A 26,155-nucleotide genomic window follows, 5' to 3' on the forward strand; every position below is an offset into this window, starting at 1 on the left:
GAAGAGGCCAAGTCAGGTTGCAACACGACCATCTTCTCACCGTGTCTTTCTCCTCCTTCCTCCCTCATGAATGGTTTCCCTCAGCCCCAGAAGCTCCAGACAGGCCCACCATCTCCATGGCCTCAGAGACATCGGTGTTTGTAACCTGGATCCCCCGTGGGAATGGTGGGTTCCCAATCCAGTCCTTCCGTGTGGAATACAAGAAGCTGAAGAAAGTGGGGGACTGGATGCTAGCCACCAGCGCCATCCCTCCGTCCAGGCTCTCAGTGGAGATCACAGGCCTAGAGAAAGGTAGGGGCCTGGCCACTGACTTCCTCTTCCCGTCCCCACTCCCCTCCCCTCCCCTGCACTGCCCCCTGGCCACCAAGAGGAGAACGGGAGCTGTGGGGGTTCTCACTGCTCATCCTCCACCCACCTCTAGGATCCCATGGATGCTCTGTGGTGCCTCAGTTCCACAAGCCCTCTCTCTCCCTTTCTGATGAGGGTGGGAAGTCTCCCGAGTCCTTTGGGGTTTGCTTTTGGGGAAGGTCTGCCCAGAAGACACCCCCCGCCCAGGTCCAGGGCCTGAATGATCTGTGAGCAAGTCGGAAGGTGTTGCCCAGCTCCTGGGAGGGATCAGTGAGTGTCTCTCTCACCAGGAACTTCCTACAAGTTCCGAGTCCGGGCTCTGAACATGCTGGGGGAGAGCGAGCCCAGCGCCCCCTCCCAGCCGTACGTGGTGTCGGGCTATAGCGGCCGCCTCTATGAGCGGCCCGTGGCGGGCCCGTACATCACCTTCACCGACGCCGTCAATGAGACCACCATCATGCTCAAGTGGATGGTACGTGGCCTTGCGTAGCCTGCATGGGGAGGCGGGCGGAGCTCATGTTGGGCAAAAGGGAATCACTTGTCTTCCCCAGCCTTTCCCCTAATCGACCTCCCTTAAGTGTGTCTGTCCATCCATCATCATCCCCACCCAGGCAGGCTCAGAGGGGATTTAACTCTTTGGGGAAATGTCCGTTTGTTTCTTGTCTCTAAAGGCTGGGGGACCTCTGGGCTGAATACAGCATTCTCCAGAGAGCTTTGGGGATGTCATCAGAAATGTCTGCCAGGGTCCCCCCGGGAATTTTGAACTCTAGGCCGGGGGAAATTCCTGTCCCCCACGGCCGCACCTGGTGATCTCTCTGTTCCACTGTCAACGTGTTTCTTCTCCTTTCCCTAAGTATATCCCAGCAAGTAATAACAACACCCCCATCCATGGCTTCTACATCTATTACCGGCCCACGGACAGTGACAACGACAGTGACTACAAGAAGGACATGGTGGAGGGTGAGAAACGCTTTCGTGTGATTTGGTTTCCTCTGTTGGCACGGGGGGTCTTGGTGTTGGTGAAGGTGTAAAGCCTGGGCTGCTGTGACACACAGCATCTGTGCCCCATATCGTCGTCTCTTTCATGACTCACTTGGGGTCATCGAGTTCATAAAACCACACGGTTCCTTCCCATGGTGATGGGACAACAGGTGATGGGGCCGTTCATGGCAGCCGCCCCAGCACCCAGCCCTCAGTCTGACTGCCTGTGGAGACCAGGCAAACCAGATCCACGTCCCCATGTGTGACTGTCTCTCTCTCCCAGGGGATAGATATTGGCACTCCATCAACCACCTGCAGCCGGAGACCTCCTATGACATTAAGATGCAGTGCTTTAATGAGGGCGGCGAGAGTGAGTTCAGCAACGTGATGATCTGTGAAACCAAAGGTGTGGTCTGTGGGTTCTGTGTCTGTCTCTGTTCTGTGTGCTTTGCTGGGTGTCTCTTCCCCAGGAAGACTCTTTTTCCAGGTACCCCTAAACTTCGTCATTCTTAACCTTTCATTTGCTTGTGCCTCATATTAAGTACAGATGGCTTGCTACATGACGGCTACAAAGAACTTGGGAACTCACTCCTACATGAGCTCATGGAGTGGAACCCGTTCTTAGGTTGGAAATTTTCTATAAGCACTTTATTCCTATGATAACATTTGATGCTAACACTGGTTTATTTACTTAATTAACTCCAACCCCATGAGACAGAAAAGGAAATGATATACCTTGACCAAGGTCAAGCGGCCAGTTAGTGGTAGAGCACACTTTGGGCCAAGTTTGTCCAATTACAAGCCCAGTCTCTTTCTCTGCATTAAAACATGTTAAACATATTCACATAATAATTTATTTTCACATCGGTCAAGTGGATAGATACTGTCTCCTTTTTGCAAACACTGAAAGATTATAAAGCAGGTGTATTGCAAAGAACAAACTTAGGAGATCACCAAGGAATAAAGACGAGAAAACCCATTTTCCTTCATTGGCAACATCTCTCTCCAGCTGTGCCCTGCTTCCCATCACTTGGCCAGCAAATACAGAGCACCTGCTGTGTGCACTGCCTGCCCTCTTCCATCGTGTACAGTGCAGTGAGGGGCAGATCCACCCAGGACCAGAGGTCCTGTATCAGAGTGCCCAGGGCAAAAAGCAGAGCCCTCACACGGGTTACACGCTGGCCTTTGGAAAGGATTGCATCTTCGGGGGGACTGAGGAGGGAGTGGCCTAAGGGACTGGACAAACCTGCAAGGACCTCCAGGCGGTTAAAGTATGTGGTCCTGGAAGGAGGAGAGACGGCCCTGTGGGCTGTAGGAGGGCCATTGTTGGATTTGTTTGCTGAGGGGTCACTGGTGACTATGCCGGGACGGGCTGAGGGGAGAGAGCAGGGTGCGGAGCACAGGTAAAGAGAAGGATGGGTTAGGGTCTGTTTTCTGAGGAAGTGTCATTAGGTTGAAATCATGGGAACAGATGAGGGTGCACAGAGAGTGCTGACCGACCGGGACCAGGAACACCTCCCAGTGTCTGAGGAGAAGCTGGAAAGGGGAGAGCAGGAGGAGAGAGAGGAGCAGCAGCAGCCAGAGGCCGGGGTATAGCAGAAGGCTGCAGTATCAGAGAGGCCAGGGTACGGCTGAGAAGAGGGTTAACAATGTCAGATGCACCTTGATAGCAAACCCTGAGGAGCTCACCATCCTACCTTGTTACCTTGGGATCAGCGTTTCCCAGATCCTGTCTGCCCCAGGGAGTCCCACCCAACACACCTATCCTCCTGCTCTGCGGCTCGGGCTCATGCCTGGTCCTCCGCACCCCTTAACCTGCTAGGAAGGGCAAGTCCGTGGGTGAATGCCTCCTTTCCCGGTTCTCCTGCTGGTTTCCTGCATTTGTTATACTTTCTTCCTGAAGTTCCCCAGCTCCTCTTTCAGGAAATCCCCACACCCTGCTGCCCAGAGTACCCAGCCTGGCTCCGGGCTTGGCTCACAACCCTCTGATTGTGTTTTGAAATACAAGGTCCAGTTCTCAGTAATCCCAAGTTTCACGTTAGATGCCAAGGTCCTGCTGAGCTGGGACACCACGCCCACCCAATAAAGGGTTTTGAGGCCCCATTTCCCACACCCATGGAATCGGGATGTTTGTTGTGAACGAAATGTCAGAGAAATCGATGCTGATGGGAGTTTTGTTCACAATTACAGCTCGGAAGTCTGGTCATCCTGGCGGACTCCCACCCCCAACTCTGGCTCCACCTCAGCCACCACCCCCTGAAACCATGGAGCGGCCGGTGGGCACGGGGGCCATGGTGGCACGCTCCAGCGACCTGCCCTACCTGATTGTGGGGGTCGTCCTGGGCTCCATCGTCCTCATCATCGTCGCCTTCATCCCCTTCTGCTTGTGGAGGGCCTGGTCCAAGCAGAGTGAGTGAGCGGCCTTCCCCCACACCAGGGGAGGAGCCTAGGGAGGGAGGGAGCCCCCCCCACCCCACCCGGCCCTCCAAGGAGGCCTCTCCCCAGGGCAGGATCAGAGGTCCCTGCTTCCCATTCACTGGGGCGCAAGCTCCTGGGTCTCCAGAGGGCTTAGGGAGAGTCACAGAACACCCCAGGACTAAGTCCCTCCTCTCAGCTCTCGGACCTGGCAGGTGGAGGAGAGTGTGAAGAGGGGGAGTTGGCCCTTCTGCATCTCAGAAGCTCAGGACTCACCTGGCTCCAACCCCTTTTCACACCCGAAGCTGCTGCTCTGACTGTGTTCACACTTACCCACCTCTCCCCGCCAAACGTTTCCTGCCTCTGCTCTGGGTCCAGGGCTGCGCTGCACTCCTCCCTTCCTACAGCACATGGTCCATCTTGCCTCCCCTAACTATTGCTCCTTGTGCTCGCTCACCTCCTCCTCCTCCTGAGCACTTGCCCCTGTATCTCCTCACCCTCATCGCCACTGCAAAGGAAGTCGCTGTTAGGGAGAAATGGGTAGCGTGAAGAAGTTTGCGAGGGAGAATATTCTCGTCTCTAGGGCGGTGCCAGCTCCCTGCCTCCCTGATCTGACCCTGTGCTCAGGAGTTTTCTGTGGTTCGTGTGGCCTCAGCCGACCTCTGTCCTTCTTCCTTCCAGAACATACAACAGACCTGGGTTTTCCTCGAAGTACCTTGCTGTCCTCCTCCTGCCAGTACACTATGGTGCCGCTGGGAGGACCTCCCAGCCACCGAGCCCACGGGCAGCCGTACCTCAGTGGCACCAATGGACGGGCCTGTGCCAATGGGGGGCATGTGAACAGGGGCTGCCCTGCGCCTGCCATGGGCCACCCAGGCGTGAAGCCTCCCCAGCAGTGTCCCGGGGCACGGCCGCAGGTAACGCATCCTGGGTGCGGGCGAGCAGGTGCGGCCGCCCTGGAGGGGAGGCTGGGCGCCTCCTGAGGCTGCCTCCCTGCTGGCCTCCAGTCCTGGACTGCGGGCCAGGCTTCCTTAGTCAGGAACAGCTCATCCTGCTAGAGGATGCACGGGGACGTGTCCTGGACGCCGACATGACCCTGCCATTCCCCTTCCCTTTGAGCAGCAGGACGACACCAACCACCTCCGGAGGCAGGCCGCTCCTGGCGATGGGCATGGCGCCCACAGTGCCCCGCCTCCCAGGTAACAGGCCCTCCCACCCCTGCATCTGTCTCCAGTCCCAGAGCTCCCTCTCCCTTTAGGCCCTCAGGTTCAGCACCAGCCACTGAGAGGTGGGGCCAGCTTCGCGAAATTCCTCATGCTCCTCATTTCTTCTAGACTAAGGGGTCCCCGCATCTGACAGCCTGCTCCACTGCCGCCCCCCCACGAGGGGTAGTATTTGCAGTTACGAAGCCCTTTCTGCTCTGGAGCACGGGTCAGCCTCTCAGAATCTGCCCCCCACCTGGCAGGCTGCGGAGCTAGGCACTGCTGGCTTTGCCCAGACACCCCTGACCCCACATTTTCTAATACACTTAGGACTTGCATGGAATACAATGGAGAGAGGCCAGAATTACCCGGTGGAAATGGTGTGGCACCTCTCGATGTTCATAAGGGAGCCGTCCCTGCCCGTCTGGGCCCTTTCCCCTCTGGTGTTCTCGACAGGGATGCAGCTGGGTGGTGGGGATGTGGACCCACCCTGCCCATACCTCACTCCCATTTGGTCTCGTGCACGCAGGGGAGCCAAGGCCAACCCAGACGAGGCCTCTTTCCTGTACACACTGCCTGGTGCCTCAACGCACCAGCGGCTGCAGACCCACCAGGACCGCCACCCCCTCCAGGAGCAGCCTGCTCCATCCAGCCAGTCCGGGATGAGGCGAGGACCTCAGAATCCGGGGATGGAAGCGACATGGGACCCTCTTTTTCACCCAGGTTTGTGCCGGGGGCAGAGCAGGAAATAAAAGAGGCTGGAGGTAGCATGAGGTAGGAACCCACAACCCAGGAGTGATTTGGAGGAGTGGGGCGCTGGGGAGAAGTCGTTGAAGGTGGTGCTTGGTAGGGAGCTGTCCGCGGCTTTAATCAGGAGAGACGGGGAAGGACAGAAGCTGGCCACCGTCCCTTCTGCCCGAAGGCCTAGCAGATGTGCAGGGGCCTACCGGTCGGGTCCTTCTCCACCATCACAAGCCTCGTCCTCACAGGCTGAGGAAAAGGACACCATCCCATTTCAGAGAAAGACATATTTTGGTCTCTGCATTAAGGCCATTCACAAATTCCTACTGCCTCTCATAATAAGAGGCGCTCTCTAATCACGCCAAAATACCTTGTTTTGTTGGGTCTTGTCTCTTAATTAAGGACTAAGGTTACATCAATCATTAGGAAGCCAAGTTCTCACAACCATCGGAACTCCCTGTGCTTCCACAGAACTTTTTTCCGTGGGGCTCAGTGCACACTAGCCCCTCCCTCTGTCTTCCCTGGGCCAGTGCCTTGGAAATCAGTGGATTCTTGGGTGGGTGCCGGATGCTGCAGAGGCTTGGGTCATGTTTCTTAACCTCTGTGGTGTGGCTGTAGGTCCACGTGCAGACCCTCAACCCTGCCTCTGGGAGATGGAATTCACCTCCTAGAGCCAGGCCCGGCGCCTCTGACACTGGATGGGCTCCCCTGCGGGAATGGACTGTGTGTGGGGTGATCAAGACCAGAAATCGCCTTGTCATGGCTGTAGGTTCCTCTCTCCTTTTGGACGAGTGTGACCAGTGCCTCTGAGTGCCGCTTCCTGGACAGTCAGGATGTTAATGTTTCCATTCTCTCTCCCCGCAGGGCCCCCGTGCTGCTTGGGCCTGGCACCGGTTGAAGAAGTGGACAGTCCTGACACTTGCCAAATGGGTGGAGGAGAGTGGTGCCCCCATCACCCCACGGGGACCCACGGAGGACAGGAGCCCGGGAGGCAGCTCTCCCCCAGCCCACCAGTGCACATATCTTTTGAAACACCACCCCCCATCATTTAGGCAGAAGCCAGTATTCCAGAAAGACTATTATCGTTTTTAAAGAGACAGAGGAAATTGGTATTTATTTTTCTATAATAGCCATATTTATATATTTATGCACTTGTAAATAAATGTATATGTGTTGTTATAATTCTGGAAAGACATAGGGACTCCTACCCATGGAGGTATGAGAGGTTAAACAAAGAAGCCACCACATACCAGGAGCAAACCAGGAAAGAGGAACACGGACCGGCCAGCACCCAGACCGAGGAGGCGGCTCAGAACCTCTGCCCCGGCCCGGGAGGCTGCAGAGGCCCAGAGAGCAGCCGCCCGAGGGAGGACTCCCGCTCACTGTGCGTGAGGAGCGCGCGGGTAACACAGAGGCCAGGGGCGCACAGGCTGCAGACACCTGTGAGGACGGCCAGCTCTGGTGCTACAGGCAAGGTCTCCAGAAGACGCCCGTGAGAACAGACTCAGATGTGTATAGTACTATAAGCATTAACAGACCTTCCAGAATCAATAATCCGCGGCAACATCGCTCTGTAAAAACAAACACTGTAACTTCTAAATAAATGTTTAGTCTTCCCTGTAACCTTCAGCTTAGTCACGCGTGAGTCAGCGTTTTCCTTAGATGTTAGGATTCAGTCTTTGAGTATCTGAAGAGAATACCCACTTGGGCTGTTTTCAGAACAAGAGATGAGATCTGGAAAAGATAGATGTCTCGAATGTTTTTGTCTGTAAATACGGAATGTCGGTTGTGCTTTTATTAACGTGGGATGCATTAGTAACTGCTGAGTCCAGGAGGGAGACAGTGTACAGGAGGCAAGGAGAAGCAGAGTCAGTTCTCCTCCTGACTGCACTGAAGGTAAAACTCGGGTCAGGTCAAGGAATGGAACTAATCATTTCTGTAGCGGTCTGTGTGTGCTGAAGACCAAGTATTTAAGAGTTACGCTACACAGGTGGTGCCTGATACATTCACTTCCCTTCTTTCCAAAGATACACCAACACTGCCAGGGGAGCTGACTCACCACTTGTTTAAAACCCACATTTACTTACTGCTTGCTGCCCATCCATAGGATCCTTATACCCGGGACTAGATGGAGGCTGAAGCTTGCAAGGCCTCTTCTCAATCTCAGTAGAGTTGAGTTACAGATGAAATGCCTCTTGAGACACACAATCTCATTAAGAGGCATCTGGCTTCTCACTCCTGTCATGAATTTGATGAGCAAGATGGTAGGAAAGCCCCAGGACTGATGGCAGTCTAGGACAAGTGCTCCCTCTGCTGGCCGAAAGCAGTAGCGTGCCAGCTGGTAGATTGTTACCCCCTTTTTCCAGCCAAAGCTAAATTGGAAAAACTCATCAAGATGCAACATGACTTTCAGAAAAGTAGAATTTTTAAAAAAAAATTTAAGAAAGAAAGTGAAGGACTATAAACAACATGCAAACGATAGGCAAGGAGAAGTCAAACAGGTAAGAGTAATAAGATGTGACTTCAGACACAACCTGGGTGAGGGCTAATGCTCCCAATCTTCATTTAGCTAATCCTTGGGGCCCTCAAATCCAGGCTGCAACTCACCTTCTAGCCCACTGGCTTTAAACAGCAACAGAAAAGGGACCAGCTAACACTCTCAATGCTAGCTTTTCTTGCCAATGGCTAAAAATTCAGATAAAACAAACACAAACACAAGTTTCCTAAAATGGGACATATGAAAGATGCTTTCTTAGTATGAGACACAGCCTTCTGAGACTTCACATTCAATCCAGTTGGTTCCAAACAAATGTGAAATGGCTCAGCTCAATAACAGATGTTGGGCATTACCTGGCTGGATCTCGTTTTAGACTTTTAGGTCCATTCACTTCAAAATAACAGACTGTCACAGGAGACAACTTCTGGGGAAATTTATGTCAGAAATCTTGGGTGGATTTGAGACAAAAAAAAAAAAGTAAAAGGCACAGGGGCTTCATCTGTTCTCAGGTGGGAACTTAATGGGTGGGAGGATAATGCCGCCTTTCTTACGCAAAAGAGCAATCTCTTGCTTTAAGGCCAAAATCCTTTCCGCCTGGAGTTGGATCAGGTGAGTGACCTTCTCTCTTGCCATAATATCTGCTCTCCGAGGGCCCTGGAAGGCATTGCCCTGTTGAAAGAAAGCATCTCCTTACTTGAAGCATCATGTTGGATGAGAAAACGTCTGTTCTTATATGGGAGTGCCTGCCTTAATCCATTTAAACAGCCATTGCTCCTTCCTTTAAGGGGCTTGCATTCGTCCACTGAAATCCCACCATTAGAAATGTGTTCCTTTGCACTAACAAACAACTCTTAAAATGCAAATATCCTTTAGATGGGTAAGCCGCCACTTATACCTTGGAGGGCTTATCACTAGAATCATAAAAGACAAGGTGCCTCCTTTTTCTATACAGCTCATCATCATATTTTATTTTCTGAAAAGAAAATCATCTTTATGTCCTGCCCTAGCCAGTTTGGCTCAATGGATAGAGCATTGCCCTGCAGACTGAAGGATCCTGGGTTCAATTCCGGTCAAGGGCACTTAACCTCGGTTGCAGGCTCGATTCCTGGCCCTGGTCAGGGCAAGTGTGGGAGGCAACCAATCAATGTGTTTCTCTCACATGGATGTGTCTCACATTCATGTTTCTCTCTCCCCCCACTTCCCTTCCACTCTCTAAAAACCAATGGAAAAATATCCTCGGGTGAGGATTAACAACAACAAAAATCATCTGTATGTCTTTATCTGATTTCAGCCCCTGTCCAGCCAACTCCTGCTCATGCTCCAGACCTCACTTTCAGGGAGGCCTTCTTTGCCCCATGGACTAGACTAGGGTCTTCTGCTCTATGTTCTATCAAAACAGCCACCCTGTGTCATTGGAATTATCAGAGTGTACCATTTAAAATGTATGACATTTGACCACTTTTTAACCTAAAGGAAGTGGCAATTTGTTATGGTTCAACCTAAATGTTATATTTTTTGCGAGATCCTGGATCTCGCCACTGTACCCAGCACTCACCCTAGAACTTGTTACCTAAGTAGATGCTCAATAAAATTTGAACATGAGCTAAAGGGCAGGACATTACCACCCAGCTGGTCTGCACTCTCTGCCAGGTGCTTCATTTAATCCTCACAACAACTGTGAATTCGATGGTGGTGGTCTAGTTTTACAGAAACTGGGACAGAGATGCATGAACTGGCCCAAGCGATTATATTATTAAGGACCGGAAGCAGGGTTACAACCAGGTTACCTGAAGCCAAAAGCCCATGATTTGTCCATTACCCTCACTTACGATGGCAGACCTTCCTAGCAAATAGGGGTTATCATTACCCAATAGCTCCTCTCTTGCCTGCCTTCACTGTTGAGGCTGTGAAAGCTAAACACTAACATCACCCAGTTTCTCCTCCAGCTAGGGTTGGCTGAGTGAATATAAGCAGAAAACTGGTGCTTCCTTATGAAGGCACAGAAGTGGCTGGCATGTGGATGTGAAACATGGACCTGACGCAGCTGTTTTGTGACTCTGAGGAGAACTTCAAAGAATCAGAGAGAATCACAGAGATGCTGGCCCCTGATATCACAGATCCACTAAATCAAACCCCTTAAGTCATCTCTAGACTTCTCGTTCAGTGAAAAAAAAAAAAAAAATGAGCCCTATTTGTTTAAGCTACTTTCAATGGGGCTTTTGGTTACTGGCAGCTAAATGCTTGTACCAACTCACCAGTCACTCCAGGCATCATTTTAAAGGCACCTTAATTTTCCCTCATTCTTCTCACCATATCCAAAAAGTTTTTGACTAATCTTACTTGGGAATTTCTTTTGACACTAGCTAGCTTCTCACCATCTACATCCCAATGCATGCCTCGACTGTCGTAAGAATAAGAACAACCGAGTCAGCTTTGGAGGAAGACAGACCTCGTTTTAAAAACTCACTTCCTGTGCATTAGCTCTGAGAGCTGAAGCAAGTTACTCCCTACTCTGAGCTTTAGGAAGTAGTGTTTTGAAGATTAAATGAGATATCCTTTGAAAAGAGACTGCACGTGTCAAGATATACTGTAAAGATACACTCTGTAAAGACATATATGATTAATTTTCCCATCCAACTGATCTACCTCCAAACTCTTCTCAATGTATCTGGACTTGTCAAAGCACTTCAAGTCAACAAATGTTTACTGACTGCTCACTCTGTGATTTTATTTGGGTGTCAACCCTCTCCAACACTGCCTTGATTCTCCATTCACAAACTCTTTAGTGGATAAAGGGCCCTCGGTATTCTGATTCTAAGCTTCCTCTCAAATCTAATGTCCACTTCTAAGCTTTCCAAATCCTCTTATTCTTTCTCCGTGGAATAAACCATATTCTTTCCTCCTTTTGGACTTGAACTTAGACTAGAGATCTTAAACTCAAGCATGCATCAGAGTCCCCTGGAAGGCTTGTTAATGTGGTTTGATGCCAGGACTCCCCCGGCCCCCCAGCTTCTGACTCAGAAGATCTGGGTTATTTCTAACAACCTCCCAGGTGATGCTGATGCTTTCCTCAGGGGAAAGCACTCCTGGCTGAGGCCACTGCCAGGTGCTTAAAGAAAACCAAGAGAAACAATAGGCAGTTTTGCAAAACCTATTGCAAGGACATGAGCTATAGTTCATTTAGAATAGGTGTTGGGTTCCTGGAGGGCAAGACTTGAAGGATGAATTTCATTAAATAAGTAGTATCCACCACAAATTAAGGAACACAATGTTAGGCTCAGTAAATATTATAAAGAGCCATTTGAAAGCCCTAAGAAGGAACAAGTGCTTTAGTGAGGCAACACGTGAGAGCCCACAAGTCAAGACACCCACTTTAGGTTAAATGGAAGGAGCAGATATTGGAAATGGATGTTAGGCACCAAATTCGGGTAGTGTATTAGTACTATTTATACCTAAATAGCCTTATCTCTCCAGGGCCATGGCAAACCCCATAGATTAGCATTTATGTAAGTTCATGGCCCCAAGATGCACATGATGAAGCTAGTTCCTCAGGCTCCCTGTGATGGGGCCAGTGTCACATTGGTGTTCTCAGGGACTGGCCTGAGGCGAGAAGCAGGCTACTAGTAAGATCAAGGTTTGCTGAAATGCCAGCACTGAAATTCCCATGAACACTACCGCTACCGAACTTGCCCATGCAACAGAGGGTCTGAAGGAAAGCATACCTGCTGATTCTGGAGCGTGTTCAACCGAGAATCAAGCTTCTTCTTTTCAATACATAGATCATTCATCTGGTGGAGCTTTCTGGTGTGTTCTTTTGTCTTCATCATCAGTTCCCAGCGCACTTGAGCAATCTTTTCCTACCAGGGCAGGAAGATGCAGAATGGGTGACATGAATGAGAGGAAATAGAGAAAAATGAATGTGCAGATTTGATCAAAGCCATCGGGCAAACAAAGTGATGTGCACATAGAAAAATATAACCAGAAGTCAGTATGAAAACGCAGCCAGAAGCAACTGCATGGGGTCTAGTCTGATTACAGAAAAGATAAGAAGACTGTAAGTATGATCAAAGACAAAAGTAGGCAAAATAAGACAGACATCGATATCACTCCATTGTTGAGGAATGAATTTGTATGTAGACTGAGTGCTGGTATTCACTAGTTAAAAGGGAGAATGATAATTTAAGCAGAAAACTTTTAGATCTTGCTCTTTCCCCAGTCTTGGCCCAGGATCCCCCAAGTCCCTGAATGGCCATACATCTGCTAGTGGCTTTCCTTTGTTCTCTTAGTGCTCCAATAAATTATGTTAGATTGCACATATCCTGTCTAGCATTCCCCTCATGAAGGCCAATCCTATCACATGAGCACTTCAACCATTTACTTCTTCACAGCACAGTGGCAAATCTTGGATAAAAAAAGGATAAGACGGGAGAACCAAGATGGCGGCATAGGTTAACTCCGGAGTTTGCTGCTTTGAACAACTACTTCAAAAGTGAAACCAAAAAACGGAAGGGACATCACCCAGAACCACAGGAACGCTGGCTGAGTGGAAGTCCTACAACTAGGAGGAAAGAGAAACGCATACGGACACTCAGAGGAGGCGCAGTGCTGAAGTCAAATTCTGAGGTGCGGAGTGCGCGGAGCGGGCTGGCGGCGGAGGGCGCGGTTGGCGTTTTCAATCGGGAGGGAGTCGCAGACTCTGAGCTCCAGATCCGGTGAGTCTTTAGGGACCCGGACTCAAACGGGAAAAGTGGGACTGTCTGGCTTCGGTCAGAGCGAGTGCAGCTTTCTCTCCAAGGTGTGCAGCGGGTGCTGGGACTCAGAGAGGCGGAGCCCCTGGGGACAGGACTGAGAGCCGCCATAACTGCTCTCTCCGGCCCACCCTGTTGATCCTGTGCGACCCGCCCCGCCCAAGCCCTGCACAGAGGCATTTGCCGGATAGCCTCAGGCAAAGGCTAGATTAGCACCTCCCTAGAGGACAGAAGTTCTCTCACTGCTGACACAGCTGATTCTCATAGCCACTTGGCCTGGAGGTCAAACCCTCCCTGGAATTAGCTACAACGATCAAGATTTAACTATAAGACTGCGAACAAAGACCACTAGGGGGTGCACCAAGGAAGCATAACAAAATGCGGAGACAAAGAAACAGGACAAAATTGTCAATGGAAGATATAGAGTTCAGAACCACACTTTTAAGGTCTCTCAAGAACTGTTTAGAAGCCGCAGATAAACTTAATGAGATCTACAAGAAAACTAATGAGACCCTCGATCTTATATTGGGGAACCAACTAGAAATTAAGCATACACGGACTGAAATAACGAATATTATACAGACTCCTGACAGCAGACCAGAGGAGCGCAAGAATCAAGTCAATTATTTGAAATGCGAGGAAGCAAAAAACACCCAACCGGAAAAGCAAAATGAAAAAAGAATCCAAAAATGTGAGGATAGTGTAAGGAGCCTCTGGGACAGCTTCAAGCGTACCAACATCAGAATTATAGGGGTGCCAGAAGATGAGAGAGAGCAAGATATTGAAAACCTATTTGAAGAAATAATGACAGAAAACTTCCCCCACCTGGTGAAAGAAATGGACTTACAGGTCCAAGAAGCGCGGAGAACCCCAAACAAAAGGAATCCAAAGAGGACCACACCAAGACACATCATAATTAAAATGCCAAGAGCAAAAGATAAAGAGAGACTCTTAAAAACAGCAAGAGAAAGAAACTCAGTTACCTACAAGGGAATACCCATACGACTGTCAGCTGATTTCTCAACAGAAACTTTGCAGGCCAGAAGGGAGTGGCAAGAAATATTCAAAGTGATGAATACCAAGAACCTACAACCAAGATTACTTTATCCAGCAAAGCTATCATTCAGAATTGAAGGTCAGATAAAGAGCTTCACAGATAAGGAAAAGCTAAAGGAGTTCATCACCACCAAACCAGGATTATATGAAATGCTGAAAGGTATCCTTTAAGAAGAGGAAGAGGAAGAAAAAGGTAAAGATACAAATTATGAACAACAAATATGCATCTATCAACAAGTGAATCTAAGAATCAAGTGAATAAATAATCTGATGAACAGAATGAACTGGTGATTATAATAGAATCAGGGACATAGAAAGGGAATGGACTGACTATTCCTGGGGGGGAAAGGGGGTGTGTGGGAGATGCGGGAAGAGACTGGACAAAAATCGTGCACCTATGGATGAGGACAGTGGGTGGGGAGTGAGGGCGAAGGGTGGGGCGGGAACTGGGAGGAGGGGAGTTATGGGGGGAAAAAAAAAGAGGAACAAATGTAATAATCTGAACAATAAAGATTTAATTAAAAAAATAATAAAAAAAATAAAAATAAAAATAAAACCCTAAAAAAAAAAAAGAAAAAAAAAGGATAAGACAAGAGAGCACTGGCAACCTCTCCACCTCCCCTATCTACTGATGAAATTCGACAGTAAACTGAAGAAGTCATAATGACTTGTAGGCTATGAAATTGCCATAAAAGCTCCTGTCTTTGAATGAGGCTGTACCTGGGCACTGCCTCACCTCATGCTCTAGGAATGACATAGGCATGGACATCTTCTAAGGCCCTGCCAGCTAACTAGTCCGCATCTTGTTATAAAATTTGTTACCCAGAGTTTAATAATTTCCAAATTGTAACAGCATGTAAATGCTATATAGAATAACACAATTAGGATCCTCAAAGTATAGCCGTTCAGTTTCTAACACTGTTAGAGCATTTATACATGAACGTTGACTCAAAATGAAGCCTTTCTGTAATCATGCCATTTTGCCATCATATTTACATGCACCCTGGACCCCAAATGCCAGTTCTGGTGCCTTCATCCCAAGGTAGCCTAGTTCCTAAGTGAACGGTAAGGAGGTGGAGATAGGCTTAAGGTCAGAAGCTCCCACTGGGGATCAAGCCCACAACCTGGGCATATGTGCTGACCAGGAATTGAACTGTGACCTCCTGGTGCATAGGTCAATGCTCAACCACTGAGCTATGCCGGCCAGGCCAAAGTTACACTTATACATATTCTTCTCCGGGTTTGCATTTTCTTATTTTAACAGTATAATATATTAATTGGTAGTATAACTTTTTCTTTCTCAGGATTTTAAATGAAAGCCAATAAGCAAGGACACCAACTGTGCATACACTGTTAAGGCCCTTGGCCTCAGTGGCCTCATTTCCTGGAACAGACTACAAATCACTGGAGCTAAACACAGATATTGCCTCAAAGACAAGATAAAAATCACAAGTCATTGGAGCTGAAAGTGACCATAGAAGCCACTATGTCTAGCCCCTCATTTTATAAAAGAGGAACCCGAAACAAAGAAAGGTTGAGGGACTTGCTTGGGACCCAAGGTGACTATGGAAAAGCTTAGTCTGAGAGTTAACGCAGCACGCCATCCACCACCCACTCTGTAAGGACAAATTCTCTTCATGGGCCCATTTCTATCAAAGAAGAGCTTTGAAACTACTGAAACAAGAGGTTACAATCAATTCAAAATACATATTATTGATAGACTTTTCCCTCCAAAGATGATAATTAGAAGACGTAAATGCTTACCACATGTCTAAAACACAGGTCTTAAAAGAATATTAAAGATCAATAATTTGTTCTGAATAACTTTCAAGGTCTAATTTATTAACAATGTTATTCTGACTATCAAAAACCCAGGTAATCCTTCCCAGATTTCGTTTTTCTAGATGTCCTTTTTTCCTGATCATAAAAGGAATATATAAAAATCTGTATATAAAAGTCTAATATGCTAAGTGTCTGATCAAGTGGTCGACCAAACGCTCAACCAGTCGCTATGACGTGCACTGACCACCAGGGGGCAGACGTTCCAACTAGTAGGTTAGCTTGCTGCTGGGGTCTGGCTGATGCGGATTGGGCAAGATGGGCCAGACACACTCTGGAGCCCTCCCACAGTCCCCTCTTGGCTGGCTGGCCCCAATCGCCCGGACGGGGACTGGGCAAGATGGTCCTGATTGGCTCCAAACGGGACTGGGTGAGATGGGCTGGACATGCCCTGGAGCCCTCCCGCAGTCCCTCCCTGGTCCCGATGGGCCCTGATTGGGACTGGGCAAGATGGGCCGGACACACCCTGGAGCCAGCCTCCCGCGGTCCCTTCCCGGCCTCTAAAATATTTCTTCTAATTAATTTCCTTTCAATGTGCACAAATTTGTGCACTGGGCCTCTAGTCTATAATAATAAAAGCATAATATGCTAATTAGACCAGACAGCCAAATGACCTTCCGGGCGACCTTCCGGATGAAACTGGGGCTGCAAGGGCCTAGGCAAGCCGCCACGGCTGCGAGGGCCGAGCCCCTTGCACAAATTTCGTGCATTGGGCCTCTAGTCTATTATAATAAGCTTGAAAATACAAGAACAAATGAAGAAAATGAAGCAGCCATATCCAACAAAAGTCAAAGATAATACTGGTAATATTTCAGCATATTTTAAAATATATATGTATATATTACTATATAGCTATAATATAAGCTTACATATTAAAATAATGTTATATATACAATTTTATATCCTGCATTAGACCATGTGCATCTTCCTACTGAATTAAAATTATTTCCAAGACATAAAAAAAAAGATCAGAAGTTCTCAGTAGAGGGGTAGGATGGGGAAGTGGGGCTCACAGACCCGCCTTCAGCTATGCAGATGCTTCACAGGAACGGCATACAGCTCTCCAGGACTCCTTGCCTCCACCTAGACTGAACCGAAGTAGGGCAGGTGCCCTCCGTCCTTACCTCCCACTGCTTTATTTCCCTGGCATTCGTTATCTCCTTTCGAAGTTTCTTGATCCTGAGCTCTTCAAGTGTTGTATTCACAGAAAGGGTCTGAAGAGCTACGAGGTCTATCACGCGGCCAAACTTGCTGATCATCAGATCGCGGACTGTTTCTTCCATTTCTGAAAGAAGACAGTCACTACCAGGCTGTTCAACCGCTCCCATTGTTACCAAGTGAACAATACCAATAACAAGAACATCATCAGGACGGGCTTTTGTAAGATGGAAAAAGATTTTGTTACCAGTTGATTTTTCCTCTCTAACTTCTCAGCTGCTGTTCTCTTCACTTAAAATGCTCATTCCTGCATTATCTGTTCATCTACTTCAAAACCTTGTGTAAGCCCAGCTGGTGGGGCTCAGTGGTTGAGGGTCAACCTATGAAGCAGGAGGTCCGGGTTCAACAGACTCATCTTCTCCACTGGCTTATGCAACCTGACCTGCCCCTCCTCAGACTGCTAATGGACTCCAACTAGATTATAAACACGTCCATTTGTAAGTCTTTTATTATTGATCGCTATAGTATCAGTGTTAAGAATAGAGCAGGCGTTTAAGAAAAGTTTCCATCTTACTACAAGTAAACATGAAAGTCTTGTGGTGTTTCACAGGCCCTGCATGGTCTACCCTCCCTGCCGGTGTTAGCTCTCCCACCTCCTTTCTCACACCTCGCTCTTGGGTTACTCCTTGGCATCTCAGATATGCCAGGCTCTCTCCCATCTCGGTTCCCACAACCTGGAAGGCTGTTTCCAAAATAGCCACATGGTTCACTCTGTCTAGCCCATTTTCTGAAAGCAAGCAGGAGACCCGTGGGAGACATGTCCAATACACTCAGTTCCGAAGGTGTAACTAACAGCAGGTCCGGGTCCTCCGGCCGGGAAGAGCCACATCTTACCAGGCACGTCACCTTTGCAGAGAGCTCGCCTCCTAGGGACCTCTCACTGGCTTTCCCAGTCCTTTTTAGTGTGTTTTTTTAACGACTATATCCAACTGACCTGTAATGTATTTCACTTGTGTTTGTTGTCTTTCCCCAATGTGAGAATGCTGGAACACCTGGGCAAAATCCATCTGCGGGTTCTGAGCGCCTCAAGAAAATGTAATCTTGTAAGGAGACCTTCTCAGTCACAGACAATCTCCAAGTGAAGTCTGAAGGCCCTGGGGTACAATGTGATACAGTTCTGTGGTGGTGCAGAAACTGTCTTCAGGTATCATTGTTATGGTTGAGTTGTCACAGGATAAGTGACTAGGCTGCCATTAGGCACAAACCAGGGAGGGCTACTTGTTTCTATTCTGTGTGAGGAGGGACACCATCGATGTGTGTAATGCAGTGGCCATGACAACCAGTGATGCAAATGAAAGGGTTAAATTACTTGCCCAGTGTGGCTAGCCTATGGCTGCCCCTTGGCTCCCCTCCAGCTAGCCCAGGGGTGGGCAAACTTTTTGACTCGAGGGCCACATGGGTTCTTAAACTGGACCGGAGGGCCGGAACAAAAGCATGGATGGAGTGTTTGTGTGAACTAATATAAATTCAAAGTAAACATCACTACATAAAAGGGTACAGTCTTTTTTTTTTTTTTTAGTTTTATTCATTTCAAACCGGCCGGATCCGGCCCGCGGGCCGTAGCTTGCCCACGGCTGAGCTAGCCCCATCTGAGGGGGTAACCTCTCCCATGGCAATGCGCTACAACATGGACTCTGGTCCTTACCATCCCCCTGTGGAGCCAACCTAATGCCCTTTTGACTCCATCAGACCAACTCATTTTCACTGGGAACATCAAGGCTTCTGGAACATGCCACCCACCTTCCCCATGTCTGTGAGCTGTGCGCTCCTTGGAATGGAGGAAACATAACCCTTCCAGCGCCATGCCCTAGGCCAGAGATGGCAAACCTATGACATGCGTGTCAGAGGTGACACGCGAACTCATTTTTTTGGTTGATTTTTCTTTGTTAAATGGCATTTAAATATATAAAATAAATATCAAACATATAAGCCTTTGTTTTACTATGGTTGCAAATATCAAAAAATTTCTATATGTGACACGGCACCAGAGTTAAGTTAGGGTTTTTCAAAATGCTGACACGCCGAGCTCCAAAGGTTCACCATCACTGCCCTAGACTCTTCTCTTCTTTCCTGGCGGGGAGGAGGCAACCACATACCAACTGTGGGGTCTCTCATCACTGGCTACAGGAAAGGAACTCACTCTAGTTTCATACTCAGAATTAGAAATCACTCTTTAACCAGATTCACAACTTGCTTTCAGAAAATTGCCTGCAGGTGAGAGAACTAAGAGTCACTGAATAAAACTCGCACACTGCGGAACCATGTTTTATTTTATTTTACCTAACACTCCAAAAGTGTGATACTTCATTTCATTTCCTTCACACATTTTCCCAAACTTAGTTTCCCCAAATTGAAAGAAGCTTCCTCACTTTTTATTTGTTTATTCCTTGGTTTGATGAATAGTACTTCCAAATATAAACAGCATTCATGGGCTACAGAAGCCAAAGGAACATGAAGTACGTGAGAAACATGAGTACCTCAAGGTTTACACCTGAGAGAACTCTGTGTCTCGAATGAGTGTTATGAAAACATGGAGCACTAACATGGACTTTTTAAATTTTACACTTCAGCCCCCTGGAGGGCAGCGCCATCCGCACTGTGGGAAGTGGCCTCTATGAACCCAAGCAACCTGGACTAGTTGACCACTATATTCTCCCTTTTTTGGTTTTCTTTTTCAACTTTTCTTTAAAAAATCTATTTAATTGTAGCGAAACACACATGACAAAAAATGATTTAAAGGATACATTTTAAAATGTACAGTTCTGTGGTATTAAGGTAGATGCTACAGTAATATTATTTTTATTAAAGCTGAAATACTTAATAACTTACACATAGATTCCATATATTGGATATTACAAAAAAAATTTAAGATAATAATCTTTATACTGCATCTTCTACTATCCAGTTCCAGATGGATTAAAAATGCAAATGTGAAGAACGCTACTAAAAGAGAAAACTATAAAAAAATCTTTATGACCTCAAAACAGAAAAGGATTTCTTTTAAAAAAAAATGTTTTTATTGATTTGAGAAGGGAAGGGAGGTTGAGAGATAGAAACATCAATGAAGAGAGAGAATCATTGATCTGCCTCCTGCATGGCCCCCACAGGAGATTGAGCCCACAACCCGGGCATATGCCCTGACTGGGAATCGAACCATGACCTCCTGGTTCATGGGTCAACACTCAACCACTGAGCCACATCACCTGGGCAGAAAAGGATTTCTTAAACAATACACACACACACACACACACACACACACACACAATGCACAAAGCACAAATTAATAGATGAAATGAACTATATTAAGATTTAAAATGTCTATATCCCCAAAAGATACACTAAACACAGACAAAGGCAAGCCACAAGTGAGAAGAGATTTGAAGTGCATTTAATGGACAAATAAAGAATATAGAAAGAACTCCCTAAAATTAATTTAAAAAATGACGAAAAAAGAAGTTACAGATTGGTAAAGGACATGACAGGCAAGTTACAGAAAAGGAAACACAAATAGATGTATGTGAAGTTGTTCAACTTCACCAGAATCAAGGAACTGTGAATAAAAACCACAATGAAAGACAATCTAACATCTACCAGGTTGACAAAAGTATTAAAGCCTGGTTGCATCAAGCACTGATGAGAATACGAAGCCTGGGCAATTGTCACTCACTGCCGGGGGCAGGAGGGGAGCTGAAATGGTAAAACCACTTTGGAGGGCAGTGTGGCAACTTTGCAGAGAGCTGAAAAGTACACATCCCTCTGTTACCCAGGGGCCCCATCTGGGATTCACCTACACACACACACACACACACACACACTGAGACATATACAAGAAGGTTTACTGAAACACTGCCTGTCACCATGAAAAATTGGAAATACCTTAAATATCCACAGGAGACTGAAGAAATAAGTTATTTTACAGCCCTACAATGGATTATTATAATAACACAGTGATTTTCAACCGCTTTCATCCCATGGTACACAAACTGATTATTGAACTTCTGCGGCACACCAAAAAAAGTTTTATTTTTTGTCGATCTGACAAAAAAATAGGTATAATTTTGATTCCTTCACATGAGATGGCTATTCTTGTGTTGGCTGTTGTCATTTTCTTATTTGAAAACCTAAGAGTGAAGAGGCCGGTGCCCCTGATTAAATAGGGATTGCATGTTTTAGAAATTCTTGCGGCTCACCAGTTGCAAATCGCTGTAACAGCAGTTAAAATGAACAACTGTCGTAGCAATTTGGATAACTCTAAAAAACTGGTTTCATACAGTGAACTGCAAAATTATATGAATAACATAGTATCGCAGTTAAAAAGCATGCAGAGTACTTTCACATAGTGTGTGTGGACACACGCACATACCTAGGTACTCGCCTGGTACTTGATCCTGCGGAAAGGGAAAGCAGGAAGGTTTCTCAAGCTTGCTAGTGGTGCGTGGGTTATTATTGTGTTATTCCGCATTTTATTGTACATATACCCTTTTATAATTCAGGGAAATCATTTCTTTGATAGAAGGTGTATCACTTTAAACTAGGACAGTGATCACTGATTGGTAAGATAGGTAATAAGTAGGAAGATGAGAAGGTGCTTTTGTTTCCTCTTAATTCTTCAGTTACTTACTGTTTTCTTTTAATATATTTTATTGATGTTTCACAGAGAGGAAGGGAGAGGGATAGAGAGTTAGAAACATCGATGTTTGATGAGAGAGAAACATTGATCAGCTGCCTCCTGCACACTTCCCACTGGGGGTGTACCCGTAACCAAGGTACATGCCCTTGACCGGAATCGAACCCAGGACCCTTCAGTCCCCAGGCCGACGCTCTATCCACTGAGCCAAACCAGTCAGGGCGTGTTTTCAAAGTTGGAGACAGTCACTTGAGAGTTCCCTCTTATCAATAAATATTACGTATCAGTCGACATTACCAGATGATGGTGGGCCCAGGTACTCACTGTTTATAGTTTTTGCCATCTCTCTCTTTTCCCGAATAAGCTGCTTCCGTCTCTCCCGCCACTCTTTGTTGAGTTTCTGCTGCTTGGAGTTCTCCTCCTGGAGCTGCACGATGCGGCCTTGGAGCCGACTCAAGGAGTGGTTAGAAAAGACCAGCGTTCCAGAAAGGTCCGTAGGTATTTCCCCAAATATCACATACTCTATCTGACAAAAACGAAACCAGACAAAAATCAAAGCAAAGACCAAACTAAATGTGCAGTCACAGAGAGCACAGGGCAAGCAGTCCCTTCTGCTCCTTGCTTAGGTCATTGTCGCAGGCCTGGTATTCTTCTCACCGCTAAGGAGGGTGACAGCAGGAGGTTGCCCGCGGAGAATAAGCACATTATAATTATCCCTCTGGGGCCGGCAGATCTGCCCACTCAGATCATGGCTAACGTCAACTGCACAACGATGGGACGGATGGACATTTCAGGACTGGCACATTAGGCAAATTGCTACAGACAGCTGACCCAGGTTGCGTCAGGTTACACGGAGCAAATTATACCTGAAACATCGCTGAAGGCAAAAATGACAAAACTGAAACAGTCCTAGTTAGGGCACATCGCGAGAAGGCAGGAAAAGACAATGATGCTGGGAAAATGGAAGGCAGCAGGAAAAGAGAGAAAATATGAGACGGATTGACTCCATAAAGGAAGCCACAGGCACGAGTCTACAGGAGCTGAGCAGGGCCCTGAGGACAGGACACTGCGGACATCCCTCATTCATAGGGTCGCCCGGGGTCAGAGCCAACTCAACAGCACGCAACACAGACACATGTACACATAAGGCTGATCCTCAGTTTGTCTTCCAAAATACTGCGCTCTCTCTCTTTACCTGACAAAATATAGTATGACGAGCCTTTTCTCTCACTGATATGTATCTCTGTCTTTTAAAATATTATAATTCAAGTGGAGGGTGGAGATGAACACAAAATGGGGAAAAAGAAAATTTTCCTTTTGTCTTGACTTTTGTCATTAATGAGTAGACATTACGTGAAGATCATTCTTGCACTATAACTTCACGTCTATGTAAAGATGGTGTGAAAAGTGATACGTGTGCAAGATCCAAGATTTCACCTGCCAAGACACTCCACTCCTAAGTGCCAGGCTCACCATTCTCCAGACCTGAAATGATTCAACTTCCACAGCTGAACAGCAGGCCGCCGGGAAACGCACGTGCTTTGGTGTGACTGGCATGTCACTCTACAGGGAGAATTCTCAGCAAAGGACTGCTCTTCTCCCCACCAGTGACCCTTGGGAAAGGCCTTGGTGGGGTGGTTCTGCTCAGACAGAGGGGGACATCCTCTCTGGGCCCCTCACCTGGTGGAGCTTGAGCGGAATCACAACCAGAATTTCATTCAGCTGCTGCTGCTTCTCTCGCTGATAGGCCTCCAGGTCCTCCTCTGCTGCGTTCAGATTATTCGCCACAATTTTGACCTGTGGGAGGCCCCATGAGTGAAACGTTGACAAGATTCAGCAAACACATACCCGAGGTGGTAAATGAGGGCATCTTGGGAGGAAGGAGAAGCATGAGCAGGATCTGCGTTGCTGGGCTGGGATGAAATGGGTGATTCCAGTTTGCAGCCCAGAAATGTATGGTATTTTCATCCTAAGTCGTGACCCATACCACTTTTCCCATCACTCCTATGTCCCCAGAGTGCAGAGGTCTGGTGAATGTGAGCTCAGAAGGCGTGTCCTCATCTCCCTTCTCTTTTCACGTGAAAAGCTGCTTTTGGTACAGAGTGTCTTTGTCAGAATGGTTTGAATCTTGCTTGGTCATAGTAGGCTCAATAAGTTAAAGGGGAAAGCCTTTAAAGTGACGAAACTACTAACTACAGTATTTCTGAAGCACATCTTCATCTCCTAAAAACTTGAACGTTTCCCAAACCATTTCCTATTTGAAAGAGGAGAAGCAATCTATCAAAAATATTTCTGAATATCAAACAAGTTAAGTGATGTTGCTTTAGGAAAGATACCCAAGAGGGAAAATGAGCAGATAAGGGAGAAATTAATCAATATAATTATACCAAAAGGTTAGCTAACTGGTCTCCGACATGGGATGCACACAACCCAGAGTTAAAAAGTGAAGAAAGAAAATATCTGAGTTTCTATTTCTATTGACTTTTATCTTATTCTTTTTAATTTCTCTTCTTGTGAATGTTTCATATTATACAGAACACAGTTGACCCTTGAACAATGTGGAGGTGGGGGTAAAGGCACCAAGCCTGCACAGTTGAAAATCCGCATATAACTGAAGTCGGGCCTCCACATCCATGGATTCCCAACCACAGATTCCGAATTACTATTTTCCATCAATGGTTGGTTGAATCTACAAATGCCAAACCTGGGGGTACAGAATTGACTGGAAAAAAAAACCTCTGTTATAAGTGGACCTCTGCTGTTTAGGAGTCAACTGTATATTGTACAATAGTGCATAAATACAACTTATATATAAATATACATTTATTATGTGGGTACAAGCACCACACTTTTTTTTTTTAACATATAGAAGTATGTAATCATAAAAGTTTGGGAATAAATGATTTAGGAAAAGAAAGTCCAGTGGCCCCCCCAGCATAACTGTGCTGGAAGGAAAAAAATCCTGGATGTAACATTTGAAGTGCATCTTCTCTTCAGAAAAATCCTACATTATGTCATTGCTATGGAACTGAAATGTTCTAGCTGGGAGAACGAGTACCATGTTGAGGGTGAATAAATAGACCTGAAAAAAAGGCAAAGCATACTTTTTTGGACAATGTATCATATTCCTTTTTGAGGTTATCAAGAATTTTCTTCTCTTCAACTAAGGCCTCCTCAATGTCGAGCCTTTTCTCTCGAAGTTGAAGCGCCAGTTCAAAAAGACTCACATCGCAATCTGAAAAGACACAATAAAAGAGAAGTCCCATTTGTTATGGAACGTATTTCTACTGTAAGTGTGGGCTTCGGGGCTTCAGAATTATTAATGTCCATTTGTGGGTCTAACTAGCAAGGTTTCATTACACTTGGGGCTCCATTATTCCAGGTGGAAACTATTACTAACCAGGATAGTAATTATGGTACTAGCACTGATGTTCAGAGCAGTCCTCTGAGCCAGGCTTTGTGCTAGGCCCTTTATGTATGTTATCTCATTCAAGCCTCATAGGCCCTACACGGCAGAAACTACTCTTTTCATTTTATAGATGAGGACCCTACATCTCAGAGAGGGCACGTGGCTGACATGTGGCAGAATGGGATTCAAGTACAAGTCTCTCTATATCAATTTCTGCTATATTACACTAACAGCCATATTTACCCACCAACTAACAGATAAAGAATCCTATATAATAAAGAGGTAATATGGAAATTGACTGTCATGCCCTTGCACAAGATGGACGCCCCCATGTGGCCACAAGATAGCCAGCAGGGGAGGGCAGTTGAGGGCAACTGGGCCGGCAGGGGAGGGCAGTGGGGGCAATCGGGCTGGCAAGGGAGGGGAGTTGGGGGCAATCAGGCCGGCAGGGGAGCAGTTAGGCATTAATCAGGCTGGCAGGGGAGTGGTTAGGGAGTGATCAGGCTGGCAGGCAGAAGCGGTTAGGGGCAATCAGGTAGGCAGGCAGGCTAGTGGTTGGGAGCCAGCAGTCCGGGATTGTGAGAAGGATGTCCGAAGGGTCCCAGATTGGAGAGGGTGCAGGCTGGGCTGAGGGACACTCCCCTCTCAGTGCACAAATTTCATCACTGGGCCTCTAGTGTGAAAATATAATAGAGTACTACAATGGAATTCAGGAACCTTAGTTCTAATCCTAGTTCTACCACTACACTAGCTGTGGGACTGTTCAACCCATTGGATCCTGGTATAAAATAACGAGGTGCAATACAAGATTTTTTAGCTCTCTTCTACTCATAAAGATTATGATTTTAAGATGACTCTTATTTTCAAAAATCAAAACAAGATTTAAAATTTATTTGGAATTAAACTTTAAAATTTGATTTATAATTTATACAAAATGACTAGAAAAATAAATTTTAGATCAAATAGAAATTCTTTTTCTACAGAATCATTTACCTATTGAAACTGTAAGAATATTGGTCTGGGTGTTTCAGAGTGGTTTCACCAGTGAAAACAGTGAATATAAATTGCCAAGAA

At 46.8% G+C, this 26,155-nt stretch overlaps 2 protein-coding genes across 7 annotated transcripts in view; one reads left to right on the forward strand and one right to left on the reverse strand.

Annotated features, from left to right (window-relative positions):
- BOC (BOC cell adhesion associated, oncogene regulated) overlaps nucleotides 1-7,310 on the forward strand; it is a 70,540-nt gene extending 63,230 nt beyond the window's left edge. For 5 of the 6 annotated variants that reach the window (XM_036350817.1, XM_036350816.1, XM_036350821.1 and 2 more), the window contains 10 exons: nucleotides 85-291; nucleotides 639-820; nucleotides 1,203-1,308; nucleotides 1,613-1,735; nucleotides 1,877-1,954; nucleotides 3,520-3,738; nucleotides 4,426-4,661; nucleotides 4,867-4,943; nucleotides 5,476-5,669; nucleotides 6,552-7,310. In XM_036350817.1, coding sequence (XP_036206710.1) covers nucleotides 85-291; nucleotides 639-820; nucleotides 1,203-1,308; nucleotides 1,613-1,735; nucleotides 1,877-1,954; nucleotides 3,520-3,738; nucleotides 4,426-4,661; nucleotides 4,867-4,943; nucleotides 5,476-5,669; nucleotides 6,552-6,739 — 1,610 coding nt within the window. In that variant the 3' untranslated portion in view covers nucleotides 6,740-7,310. The remainder of the gene's footprint in view (nucleotides 1-84; nucleotides 292-638; nucleotides 821-1,202; nucleotides 1,309-1,612; nucleotides 1,736-1,876; nucleotides 1,955-3,519; nucleotides 3,739-4,425; nucleotides 4,662-4,866; nucleotides 4,944-5,475; nucleotides 5,670-6,551) is intronic. The other variant, XM_036350822.1, reaches the window with a different exon arrangement.
- Nucleotides 7,311-8,661: 1,351 nt separating this feature from the next.
- The window catches only part of CFAP44 (cilia and flagella associated protein 44), a 117,603-nt gene continuing 100,109 nt past the window's right edge, over nucleotides 8,662-26,155 (reverse strand). The window contains exons 30-35 of the mRNA XM_036352344.1: nucleotides 24,777-24,907; nucleotides 23,353-23,469; nucleotides 21,997-22,198; nucleotides 16,952-17,112; nucleotides 11,907-12,041; nucleotides 8,662-8,853 (exon numbers count right to left, since the gene is read on the reverse strand). Of these exons, the coding sequence (XP_036208237.1) occupies nucleotides 8,680-8,853; nucleotides 11,907-12,041; nucleotides 16,952-17,112; nucleotides 21,997-22,198; nucleotides 23,353-23,469; nucleotides 24,777-24,907 (920 nt within the window). The 3' untranslated portion in view covers nucleotides 8,662-8,679. The remainder of the gene's footprint in view (nucleotides 8,854-11,906; nucleotides 12,042-16,951; nucleotides 17,113-21,996; nucleotides 22,199-23,352; nucleotides 23,470-24,776; nucleotides 24,908-26,155) is intronic.

This window comes from Myotis myotis, unplaced genomic scaffold (genome assembly GCF_014108235.1).
Source record: "Myotis myotis isolate mMyoMyo1 unplaced genomic scaffold, mMyoMyo1.p scaffold_m19_p_2, whole genome shotgun sequence".
NCBI lineage: Eukaryota > Metazoa > Chordata > Mammalia > Chiroptera > Vespertilionidae > Myotis > Myotis myotis.